Source organism: Physcomitrium patens, chromosome 17 (genome assembly GCF_059467195.1).
Source record: "Physcomitrium patens ecotype Gransden chromosome 17, ASM5946719v1, whole genome shotgun sequence".
Classification (NCBI taxonomy): domain Eukaryota; kingdom Viridiplantae; phylum Streptophyta; class Bryopsida; order Funariales; family Funariaceae; genus Physcomitrium; species Physcomitrium patens.
The window spans coordinates 4,924,037-4,936,579 of record NC_143426.1 but is presented as its reverse complement, the minus strand read 5'-3'; the positions used below and the strand labels follow the sequence as shown (position 1 = coordinate 4,936,579).

The 12,543-nt window shown below is 42.2% G+C and overlaps 1 protein-coding gene and 2 long non-coding RNA genes across 13 annotated transcripts; 1 reads left to right on the top strand and 2 right to left on the bottom strand.

Moving 5' to 3' along the window:
- Positions 1-1,003: 1,003 nt before the first annotated feature.
- On the bottom strand, positions 1,004-2,514 carry LOC149987521 (uncharacterized). The gene is made up of 3 exons (XR_016498089.1): positions 2,207-2,514; positions 1,738-1,964; positions 1,004-1,420 (listed from the first exon to the last, which is right to left on the bottom strand). It is a non-coding gene; the product is annotated as an uncharacterized LOC149987521 (long non-coding RNA).
- A 1,846-nt stretch (positions 2,515-4,360) lies between these two features.
- Positions 4,361-6,506, bottom strand: LOC149987520 (uncharacterized). Its single transcript, XR_016498140.1, has 2 exons — positions 6,059-6,506; positions 4,361-5,937 (listed from the first exon to the last, which is right to left on the bottom strand). It is a non-coding gene; the product is annotated as an uncharacterized LOC149987520 (long non-coding RNA).
- A 906-nt stretch (positions 6,507-7,412) lies between these two features.
- Positions 7,413-12,002, top strand: LOC112294015 (aspartyl protease family protein 2). 11 transcript variants are annotated; one of them, XM_090244112.1, is made up of 7 exons: positions 7,413-7,743; positions 8,346-8,593; positions 8,728-8,877; positions 9,130-9,458; positions 9,936-10,389; positions 10,670-11,488; positions 11,696-12,002. In XM_090244112.1, the coding sequence occupies exons 4-6, from the start codon at positions 9,178-9,180 to the stop codon at positions 11,486-11,488; spliced, it is 1,554 nt and encodes a 517-aa protein (XP_090100238.1). In that variant the 5' UTR covers positions 7,413-7,743; positions 8,346-8,593; positions 8,728-8,877; positions 9,130-9,177; the 3' UTR covers positions 11,696-12,002. The 11 variants fall into 11 exon arrangements, with proteins under 11 accessions (XP_090100238.1, XP_090100239.1, XP_090100235.1 ...); XM_090244113.1 differs by having other exon boundaries at positions 7,413-7,763; positions 8,728-8,833; positions 9,158-9,458; XM_090244109.1 differs by having other exon boundaries at positions 7,413-7,763; positions 8,728-8,833.
- The last annotated feature ends 541 nt before the right edge of the window (positions 12,003-12,543 follow it).

Sequence of the window (12,543 nt, the reverse complement as noted above, 5' to 3'; positions counted from 1 at the left end):
GTTTGTAGATTCTTTGTAGTTGTGACGCTAAGGAGATGGAGAACCAACAACCTGCAAATTCGAATCGAGAGCCTTCATTTGCTTACTTGTCAGACGAGACATTACAATTGTCACAACCTTCAAGATGACGTAATGGAGATGAAGATCTTCAAGAATGACATGTTCTTCCTCAAATAGATGGCGAGATACAACGCGTTTGGTATCACGACCTTGGAAGGGACTCCCGATGTTTGGTGATTTTATTAGAGATATGAACAACTCCTGATGGTGTTTCAAATGTTTTATTCAAAGGAAGTTATGAAGGCCTCAATAATGACCAAATAATTGGGTGGTCTTCTCGCCCTAGTATGGGACACTATCTATGGTTGAGAGGTCCTATCAATCATCTTCAAAGAGAACAAAGATCATAGTATGTGGTGAATACAATTCGTCGCATCATAGATTTCCTCAACATATGATGACCGCTCCTCGTGGAACTCATCCCTAGAAGGAGGGGAGGGGTAATGTCATGAACATACTCATCTAAGCTAATAATTACGTATATAAATAAGTAGAAGTAAGTAAAAGTAGATAAAAGTAAGTTAATTCTATAGTATTTGGTATGGAAGCTAAATACCAAATACTATAGAATTAACTTACTTTTATCTATTTTTACTTACTTCTATTTATTTATATATGTAATTACTAGCTTACATGAGTATGTTTGTGACATGTCGTCACCAAAGCTCTCCCTTTGTGCAACCATTGCTAACTTACTTATGGCATTGGCATAAAGGCAACTTATTTTTCTTGAGCAAGAAAGTTAATGAACTCTTGAGATAATATTGTACTCTTTTTTCTTAATCTATGGTTTTGTCTTTAAATATAATAAGATTTTTGTAGATAAGATTTTAATGAGGGAGTAGTTGTTGATCTTATGAGATTACAAAAAAGTATAGATCATAATTCTATGCATATAAATATTATGACAAGCGACGAGGAGTGTTGAGAGCATTAAATATAGCCTGCATTCTCCATGCTATTAATTGTAGTCTATAATATTTAGAATAGCTATAGTGTTTCAAACAGAGTGGAGAGAAATTGTTTATCTTCTCCCTTACTCTTTGTACAAGAGAGATAATCCAATCAATAAACTCACTTCTTGTGTGTGTGTTTACATATGTGTGCATATTACTTCTAGCTACTCTTGTCTCTCTCTCTAAAACATTCTCAACAATTTGAGATGTTTTTGAACACTTGGGTCCATTCTATTTTGTTCATAAATACCTCCCTATTGTTTAGGGTTCAGGGTTTAGCCTACCATAAACAGAATACTCGACCACATTCAAAGAAATGACCAAGTTCTGTACATTACACTTCTAGTTTAAACCCTTGTCCAAGTTCCTCGCGGATCCTCCTGGTTGTGAGAGATCTGGAACTCCTGTTCTCACAACAATGTCAACCACCAATACAATCTGTCGGTAGGTGAAACTTGAGTCTAATCCATTGAAAATCTAAAACTTTCAAACCTGATCTATGTCCTAGAATCTAAACCAAATGAGAGTTTTAGCAAGACAAGTACTCTACTCCTTGACATCTGATCCAGCCAATCTCACCGACACCTGTGGTCAGTTGACAAGTTTTCGACATCTTTCTGGTTTTGATTCAGTACTATGTCACTGCGACTTGGGGATGTTCATTATCTAGAAAACCAGAACTTTGTTATATGTGCACAAAGGGATGCAGAACACTGTTTACCTTAGCCGAAAGCAGCTTATTCGTACAAGACTGCAAATTGAGATCTTCGATGACGATAGAAGCTGCGTCATCTGTTTGGTTCAGACAGCATAGAATAATGGTTCATTGGTAATCGCTCCCTCCTCCACTACAACATCCAGTGGGATTTTTCCCCAGTTTTGTCTGGTACATGTGGTTTTGATCCTGTGATTTTCATATGGTTGTCGATGAAACGTAAGTCGCATCAACTGCAAATTGTATTGGCAGCCGGCGACAGCATCAGACAAGCCATCAGTCAATGTTGACAGTGGACAATAGCTCCAAGTGCATCAAAGGCACAGAATAGATTTTTTCGTGTCAGGTCGTACACCACGTGACATTTGGAATTCTCACGGCTAAAAATCGCATTTCTGAAGTAAATAGTTTCTTCTAGTTCGGGACTGCAAGCGGAGATGGATACGAGGTGATTTTTGTTGTGAAGAAAAGGTACCTTGTGAGAAGAAGGTTCTTAATGGTGAAGAGCCGGTCGACCAAGAGGCAGTAATATCAACTTCTGGAGCAGGTTGAAGGAGCTCAACTGTATTCGATTCTCCTAGTAGCAGGCAATGAGCGAAAAAGAGCAACCCCTGCGAATCCTCATTATTAGCAATACACACCTCGCCAGAGCTTAGATCCTCAGCTATGTCATAACCCCCTCATGGGCTTCGAGTGATAGAGCCTTTTGAAGAAACTGCACCTACAATACTTGCTGGAGGAGATCAAGATGATTCACCAAAGCCCATGTGTTGCTAGAGGGTTGTATAGGCGTTGACATCTGCAATTATCCTTAAATGAAGGACAAGCTGCAGTTTGTTGGTTGAGACATTATCCCTTGTTTGTCGTGGGAACGGAAAGATTCCTGATAGAACCCACCAATTTCCACCTGAATTCTTACCTAACGTGCTGTCAGACAACTCACCGTGTTGATTAAGGAAGAAGTCAGAAGGTTTAGACTTCAACGAGTTTACTAGCAGAAGGTCGACACAAGATTAATTTGGCTGGTGATTTTGCATATACACCTCGCGCCGAATTCCGCTGTGTCTCTTGAATTGGAGGGCAAAAGGTCTTGCCCAGTTTGCGTTCGATTGTAATATCATATCAGTCAGAGCTTTTATAATGATCATACCCGCTTAAGACACAAGCATTGTGTGAAATGACGCACATACACACGAGTGAGTCGCTTTAACTCCAATTGTTCATACTCTTCCATACAGTGTGATCATTTCATAAACCTTCTTATGAAGATGACTTCTGTCCAAATTTCTTCAACCTTGTAAACTTATCTCATCTTGACTTTTGACAGCATTTTATTATCGTGCAATTATTAAAAGACTATAGAAAGTTCTTTCATCACAAAAGGTCTGATAACTGAAATTTCTTCGCACCCCAGTGAATAATATGTATAGAACACTTTCCAAGTTCAAAGAAGCCCAGTTTGGGTCACTGGCATCACAATCAGCAGTCATTGTTACCAAGTGTTCTCTATAATGCATCTAGGGGCCTTTCATGAAGGTTTGGGCCACGACGTGACCTCAAGTGTGTTGTAAATGCTACCGTGTCTTCGCTGCTATCATGCTCAGAAAATGCTCTAATTAGACTAGTTTCACTGCCTGCGTGCCGGTGGATCCGAAAATATCTTTGATAAGGCCACTGGTTTAGGGTGGATGGAAAATGAAATACAGAAAGTTACACTGTTAGGAAAAATTTACATGAAGTTCAGTCATTGTTCTCAAAATCCTGCCCCTCCAATTTACAAAGTGAACAATGATTATCTCCACCCATATGCTGTCGATGATTATGCAGACGGTCTGCTGGTTATACCTGCTTGACGTCGGCTCTATCTAGTGCATGTTGCGCATGTGCTAGTACCTAGCTCATCGCATCATACCAAGCCAGATTCGAATTGTAAATGTTAACTTACTCTGTTAAAAAATCAACCTATTTCCCTTGCGTAACCCTATCAAGAAGAATGTTGTGCATTATCACGCCACAACTCTTCGATTTCCATGCAAAGAAAGGAAAAGTACCACACACGTTCACGGAAAGACAAAACGAAAAAGATTTGCAACATAAGCTTCAGAACATAAGCTTCCATTTGATATAACAACCCGTATCCCTGACTGGAAAGAATCACACCATCCAAAATGTGAAGACAATCAGTGTTGATGTGAGACAAATCACGTAATCTGGATGAAGAAAGAGAATCTTCAAAGTTCTGTCCAGACACATCCAAGTGCTAAATATTCAATGGTTGGAAAACCTGCTTGCTTCAAGAAGTGAGAATGAACATCCATAACGCTACTCAGCCTCAAAAAAGTTAACTTTTTACTTTTGCGTTGGTGTTGAACAATGCCATCCTGTGAGATTGTGATAAATTGATGATAAAAATCTTATAATTGCAATTCTATCATAAACAGTGAAGCTTGTCTTGATGGAGTTGATACACAACCAAGGCCAGAATGAGATTCATCGTCTGTTTCAAAGTAGAATTCATGTTGTAGTTAATTAGTTTTCCAACTTTGAAAGTTTTAACAGAGATTGCCAGATTAAATGGATTTCACTCATATTGTGATTTGAGATTTCATAAACCCAGAAACCACAAAGAATGTAACACGAGAAAAAATACATTTGAAGAAAAAAGTAGTGTACATTTATAACTGATAATTGGTTGACCATCGAATCAGATGGTTTGAAAAAGTCGTCAGGATCTGTTTCTAAAAAATCAGGAACTTTGCAACTGCACTTGTATATATGTAGCAACTACTCATCCCGAAACATTAACACCCAAAATTACCATGGGAGATAATACCTTCTCAATGTCCACCACGATCTCTGACTTTGAAATCCCCTTCAAAGACAATTTTTTCTCGCAGCTGCTCAATATAGGGTTACGAGCTCAGTTGCAGAGGTTTAATAACTGCATAAAGGGTTACAGAATTGCATAATAACCCATTAAGCTGACTGCCAGTTCTTAACCCTTTGCTGCTGATAATACAAGATAACTATGACTACAGGAAGTCATTCTTGCAAGCTTAGTGCTGCAAATGACAAGAAATAGGACTGAACTGAGTTACATCCTGTAAATCCTTCCACTCTCTGATGACACAACAGAAATGTGCACACGATTTGATGCATCGAATTAACAGAGACCACGATGTGCTCAGTGTAAAGCTACGCACCAACCTTTACAATCAGCCACTTTTCAAAATGAAAAATAGACTAGAACTTAAACATTCATAAATTGCATCGACACTAGCCGATTCCAGAAAGCTTCTCATTGACGGCGACAACGAAGTTGCGATACTAAGAATCAAGTTTCTTAGTCCATTGTCGATAAGATCGGTACCCGCAGACCGCATCAAACGGCCATTCAATACATGCTCCACCTACGAGTGTCCATCAATTTCTCACATTACACTGAAGGCCACAAAAACTTGGCTCCCCCATATATATATATATATGTATATGTATGAGTTACTGGGATTTTACGACTCAGTATTTTAATTAAAGCGAATTCGCTATGCAGAAAATTCAAATATAATAAAGATCTGCTGTAAATCCAAGTTCAGAGCTATCTTTTAAATCATCGAATTTTCGTACAGGACGTCAAACAGACTGAATATACAAAATTATCTACCTAGAAACGGTCACCGTAGCACGACTGTTGCACCTGTGAACGAAGAACATCTTTGTACGTCGATATCTCTCTGAATGCAATAGTAAATCTTGTCATCACAGGTCCTGAAAAGAATCAAGCAAAATTAATAATAGAAAAGACAACAATATCTTACGTAGAAATTGCACAAAAATCGATAAAAGAACAAAAAAGAAAAAAAGGAGTACCAATGTCAACATGAAACAATCACATTGTTAGATTAAACAAAGTTTATGGTTGCATCCCATCTCTTCATAACCAGAAACCATGAGAGAGGGTTTGAAGGTGTGCTGAGATCTTGTTTGCCCTTCCCCCACCCTGCTCATTGTCAGGAACCTCAGAAGCAAGAAATAACGATATGCAATTGAACTTACATTAAAGAATAACTGAGTCACAGGCATGGAAAACTTGGAACAAACACACTGTTAAAGCCATGAATGATTAGCACACTGTTATTTGTCACAACCCTTGTAGAAAACCCACGTTGACTCCGGTCCTTCCATGACTCTGTCATTTTCCTCAAAAGCCTGAAGCCATCAGTCACTTCGTTAAATCAGCTTTGAACAACACACACGCTCACACAGACACACACACACAGACAGACAGGAACACACATATACATATATATATATATATATATAAACTTACATTTACACTTTGTCAGGTGTCTAAAAAAACCCAAGCGCCACAACAAGGATCTCTTGACTGAGCCACAAACAGGTTTCATTATGCGGAGAATGCTCAGTGACAACACACGAAAGGTTAAAAGAACGATCAGGAACTGATTCGGTTGTTGCGATTCTCATGAGTGGGATATCAAACACTGTTCAGTTTCATGAAGATCAGCATGTTTAGTTCGTGATTTTATCTTTTTAAGACTAAGTGAGCAGTACAGATGGGGATAAAATCAATTTTCTAAAGGACATCTTTAATGGTTGTATATTTTTGATGCAAAGCATGGTTGATCATGTGTGGTAAGTATGGTACTTTGAAAAAACATAATCATGAAGTAGGATTTGTTTCTGGAATACATTGATGTTCTAATGTGGTAGAAATGTGCAAGCACAATATGTGTGTAATCTTACTTCACTCTCGATCTTACTTCAATATATATTTACATCATCCTCAATCTTATGTATGCCTTTTTTATACTCTAATTTTGTTTCAAGACTCTTTTCTTTTAGTATACTTATTGCTAATACAAACTACTCAAATACACCCACACTATTTCCACTAAGTAAATTTTAGAAGTAGGCAAGAACTTACAAAGGAAAAATCAAATTTTGTAAAAACAAATCAATCTCTTATATTAATTGATTTTGCAATTGTATGTAAGAAGAGGATCCCAAGATTGCATCACAAAGGAGTCAACATTCCAAGGTGTGTGTGTGTTGATATATATATATATATATATGGCTTGCACAAATGAAGGTTTAGTGTGGGGGGGGGTCGTGCGGTGAGATTGGGACAAGATAGTGTGAAATGGGAGTCCCAGAGTGCCAGGGAGGACCAGCCAGGAGAACGAGGTGAGGGACGGGGGGGGGGGGGGGGGGGGGGGGGGGTGCACACGGGGTAGAGTGCGTCGCGAGGTGACAGGACCCCAAAGTGGATGGGTGGATGGTGGTGGTGGCGACGGAGGGTTCGTGACGGGCGTCGCATCGCGCCTTACTGACTCCACCACTGCTGCTGCCACTGCTGCCTCCTCCCTGCTGGACTCAGTACATTGCGTACACTGTGTCTTCACCCATCCACCAACCCCGTCGGCGTTCATCAGAGCGGCTTTTCTACTTGGAGTCAGAGTGATGCATCTCTTTGGTCTGAAATTAGCGCATGCGTCCTTACGGGTGGGTCAGAAGTTCACACCCGGGAAAAATATCTCTCACTCTCTCTTTCTCTCTCTAGTGGAGACAGTGTGGAGGGAGACGGATGGGGTAAGGCGAGAGGGCGGCAGAAGGAGAGAGTATCTGGGGGTTGGTAGCTGGGTACATAAGGTATGCGACCTGGCATGCATTCAATGCGCTTCATCATCTCGTCCCTCTGGCAAGGGTCTTCGTTTTGTGTGTTGGTCTTGCGGTCCCATCCAGTTATCTAGCTGGCCTCACCATCTCGCCTTTGGTTTTTAATGCTGGACTTCATACCATATCTCTGAGTTTACCTTCGTATCATGATATGCAATTGCATGCGGCCGCTCTGGGGCAGTCAGTTCAGTGCGGCTGGGGGCTGACACCAAGCGGTGCCGGTTTGTGATGGTCAAAGCTGGGTGATCGAAGCCATGGCCGTCTCGTTGCTGGTAAAGGAGATTGCGGCTCATGCAGTGGCGTACCCATGAAAAAGTGAGGAATGATGCGGAGTGGTAGGTTAAGATACCAGATGCTGGCTATTGACGTATGAGGCTTTCGTAGAAGCAGGTGGAGAGTAGCAGCAAGTCGAGTTGGTCAGTGCTGCAGGTTTGTCGATGCGAGCGTAGTGGGAGGGAGGTTCCATGTTATGGCACCCAGAAGGTAGTTGTGGTGGAAGCTTATTTTTATTTGTTTTTATTTTTGTGCTTATGGGTGGAGGGAGGTGGGTGTGGAGATCTTGTCAGAGTGTTTGAGTAGCGATCGGGTAGAGTTTGGAGCATGCGTGATAGAGATGAAATGACTGATCTGCTGTTTTCTGTTCGGGTATTATGATCCTACTCTGAGCGAATGCGACCATGGCGGTGGTCCACCGCTGGCCTCACGGGTGGTAGTCGGAGAAGAGTTTGTCAGGTTGTGATGAGAGTGAAACGGGCGTAGTGTATGACTTATGAGTTAATCATAGAGACCATCTTACCTTAGGATGTTGCGTCTGCGGCAACAAGATTGGCAGAATGCAGTCTTGCAGGCAGTTGGGTCTTCAGGGCCCGTAGCGTTCAGTTCTGCAGAATGACGATCTTTGTACGGGAATGTTGCAGGAAAACGGTTGAGGAACATGGTTTCACGTGGAAGAAAGACAGTCCTCAGCTGTTCTTGGTTACCCGAGCAAGGCATCTACCTCTAACCTGCTCTTAGTATGCACCTCTGGTGCCTGCTTGGGCGTGGAGAGAGACCCACAGAGAGCACTGGCTGGCGAAGTATGTTACCATTTGTGGTGATCTCAATCATTGTGAACAGTCCTTATGGACTAAATAGCTGACCACCGTAGGGCGTTGAAATCACGCTCGTAAGTATTTCGATGGTGAACAGAATCGCCACCATAGCCAGCACATTATTCTGTCGACGACTGATTCATTTTTCTTTGAAATTTCGAGGAATGATCTGAAGCCTTTGCATTTGGTGCTCATCTTCCATTTCCAGGAGGTGAAGCGGGGCGACTTTAGAGGGTTTGAATCAGACTTGTGTGATGCAGTGGGTCACAACCCGGACAGTTGACGTCAAAGATTATCGAAGTTTTCAAGAAAACGTAGGTCGCGGTTACATCAGTGAATTATCATCTGAATCAAGCAGGTCGGATCAGTGAGTGCGTAGAAAATTGCATCTTTCGTAGTGTTGCACGTCGCCATTTAGAATTCTAAGTGCAGGATGAGCCAATTTAGAGTTGAAGAGGGTTCATGGCTGAGATGTGGTCCAAGGAGTATTTGCGAAATGCTGGTGTAGCTTACTTAAAGCTTGCAACTCGAGTCAAAGCTGAGTAGATATCTCGAAAATTTTCTCTTCAGCTCATTCTGCACATTTAACATAGCAAGATGTTTCGTGCAGTGAGCGTTCCGTCGTGGCGTGATTTCAGGATTGAGAACATTGTACAAGATGACGAGAATACGTTCCACATGGAAGTGTCTGGGCGGTGTCACTCAGCTCCCGCTAGTCCTGGTACTTCTGGTTGTGAACGTAGCAGCTAGAGAATTGCAACAGCCCGGTTTATTTTCAGAGAATATAGAGCGAAACACGCTTCAACTAGAATTTGGAAAACGATCTGCACCACGAGGTACCGAGCGACACCAAATGAAACCCATGGCCGACACATTTTCCACCATCAGGGAGGATCTCGCAACTGGGGCCGGTGCGCTACATGCACACATCATGCACAGGTGATAATCCAGCCATTTGCACCATCGTTACTTTGGATTTCTCGCAGTTAATTCCTCATATTGTAGTTGAGTATTAATTTTCTTGAACAAGTAGTAATTAAGATGAGCAGAAACAGTGGACATAGGAAGCCGAAGTCTGATCAAGGTTAATTTCAATTTACCAGGCTCTTTTTGCAACTGCGAATGTTAACCGAAACTTTGATTCATCTTTGGTTTTGGAGATTCCAAAATTTATGTTAATCCAAATACACATGAGAAGAGAGACAGAGCTTGACATTGTACAACTAAACATTATTGCTGGCTACGTCTCAAGTAAATCGATTATGATCACGGTCAGACAGGCAACCTTGTGAATACACAATTTTCGATTTAAGGCCTTCATATGAAATCTGAGTAAGTGATACACCACGCTGAGTGCAGTGAGTATGGGTTGCCGGTTGTTGTACACAATGACTAAAAGATTCACTTGATATGCAGGGATGCCCCTTCATCACCATTCCGATTGAGCAACAGAACTCGCGTGGAGCGCATGCATGTGACCATTTCAAGAGACAACCTGCGTGTTGCTTCCATACACGGCCGTATCAATCAAACTGTGAATGGATTAACAAGAAGTCGCAGTCGTGATCGACAGACGAAGGTTCCATCACAAGACTTTCAGGCACCAGTCGTTTCAGGCTTGAGCTTGGGTAGTGGAGAGTACTTTATTCGCATTTCTGTGGGCACACCTCCTAGAAGGATGTACCTTGTCATGGACACTGGAAGTGATATTCTGTGGCTCCAATGTGCTCCATGTGTGAATTGTTACCATCAAAGTGATGCTATATTCGACCCATACAAGTCATCCACGTACTCTACTCTTGGGTGCAGTACCAGGCAATGCTTGAACTTGGACATCGGCACATGCCAAGCGAATAAATGTCTCTACCAGGTTAGTTCAGCTTCACGACTTTCTGGAAGTTTTGGTGCCCATATAAAGTTGAGAAACAAGGAATTTGAGTAAAGACAGTAGTGGTTCAAGGAGATTCTGGTCGCTGCTGCCCCATGGATGATTGTTGAAACTGACATTGTTGCATTGTCCATATGAAACTTCTGCTTTTTGAAGTTGCGCATAGCCATCAATCCAGTCTTCGAAGTCTGGTATTGTGAAGTAAGCTTGAATTTCTGAGTTCAGTTGTAAACATTAATCTTCAATATTCTTGGCATTGCAGGTGGACTATGGGGATGGTTCCTTCACCACGGGAGAATTTGGTACTGATGATGTTTCTTTGAACTCGACGTCAGGAGTAGGTCAAGTTGTGTTGAACAAGATTCCCCTGGGTTGTGGACACGACAATGAAGGGTACTTCGTAGGGGCTGCAGGTCTTCTGGGTCTGGGTAAAGGGCCATTGTCATTTCCTAACCAAGTTGATCCTCAGAACGGCGGCAGATTTTCCTATTGTCTCACAGATCGAGAAACTGACTCAACCGAAGGATCTTCTCTGGTCTTTGGTGAAGCAGCGGTTCCACCTGCAGGTGCAAGGTTCACACCCCAAGATAGCAACATGCGAGTACCTACCTTCTACTACCTCAAGATGACGGGAATCAGTGTCGGGGGCACCATCCTCACCATCCCCACAAGCGCCTTTCAACTCGACTCACTTGGCAATGGAGGTGTCATCATAGATTCTGGCACCTCCGTCACTCGTCTACAAAATGCCGCATATGCTTCTCTTCGTGACGCCTTCCGTGCTGGCACTTCGGACTTGGCACCAACTGCTGGATTCTCCCTTTTCGACACATGCTACGACCTCTCTGGGTTGGCCTCTGTAGACGTCCCAACCGTCACGCTGCATTTTCAAGGCGGTACTGATCTAAAACTCCCGGCCTCAAATTATCTCATTCCGGTCGACAACTCCAACACCTTCTGTTTGGCGTTTGCCGGTACCACGGGTCCCTCCATCATTGGCAACATCCAGCAACAGGGCTTCCGCGTAATCTACGACAATCTGCACAACCAAGTCGGCTTTGTCCCAAGCCAGTGCAACTAGGTAAATCCATTCTGTCAACTACTGAGCAATACATTGTTACTTTTTGTTCTTACATGTCCGATTTCAGACCTATTTTTCTTGGTACTCCATTATGATCAGTGCATCTTGCTGTGAAGCTAAATTTTCTATATCATATATGGTCTCCAATCAAACGTTATGGTGGTGGTGGTTACATTTCTTACTGATTTTTTGTCGTCGGTTGTTCAGGGCAAACAGGAAAAAATTAAATGCTCGAGCGCTACATTCGAAATTGAAGATGTAGACTAGGACACTCAATGGCAATATGCACGAAGATAGTTTCAGTGCAATAGTATGTTCAAATATAGCTGGAAGCACGATTCGGCTTTACATGATTACGACATTGTACACAATCACGACCCAACAAAGTACCTGAATTTGAATTATATTAAGAAGACGAAGTACCATTCAGTGATTGCCATTATGCTGGTAACTATCCCATATGTTTCAAAGCAGTGGACAATATTCAATGTGGAAGAACACAAGTTCTTTGTAACGTTGCCTCCAAGATTCTGCAACTGGCCATCCCTCGTATTCTGAATAACCCAGCCACCAACTGGTTCTGTCCAAATCTTGTCGCTGATTGCAACAAGAAGCACTCTTCTACGAGACGCAAGCATCAATCACCTGATTCAACTTGACCTTATCATCACCGGAAGTGGCAATGGAGAGTAGTTTAGTCAACAGTGCGCGTTACCTCTTCACATTCTATCAAAAGCCAAGTTTATCTGCCAAACGTAGGCAAATAAACAGCGTCAGAGGCTGTAGAACAGAGCGAATGTCACAGTCCTTGAACACTGGAATCAAGTGGAGCTGATAATTATCAGTCATTACACTTTCACACAAGGTTGCAGTAGATGAAGGAGGTCCAAAGGTCTGCATCATCACCACTTGTCACCTGGTTTTCGTTTCCTAACAACCTTCTTGTCTCTCGCCTTACGGCTATCGTTCAGTCCGCGGATTTCAGACCAGTGGTACACTGGAGTGCATCAAAATGAAGTTTTGTTCCTTCATCGTACTGACTGTCGACGGAATGG

Bases quoted from the DNA above. Each gene is read 5' to 3' on its own strand.
- LOC112294015 (XM_090244112.1), top strand. From the start codon at position 9,178: ATGACGAGAATACGTTCCACATGGAAGTGTCTGGGCGGTGTCACTCAG. The intron at 9,459-9,935 runs GTGATAATCCAG...CTTGATATGCAG, and splicing joins CATGCACACATCATGCACAG to GGATGCCCCTTCATCACCAT. The intron at 10,390-10,669 runs GTTAGTTCAGCT...TTGGCATTGCAG, and splicing joins CGAATAAATGTCTCTACCAG to GTGGACTATGGGGATGGTTC.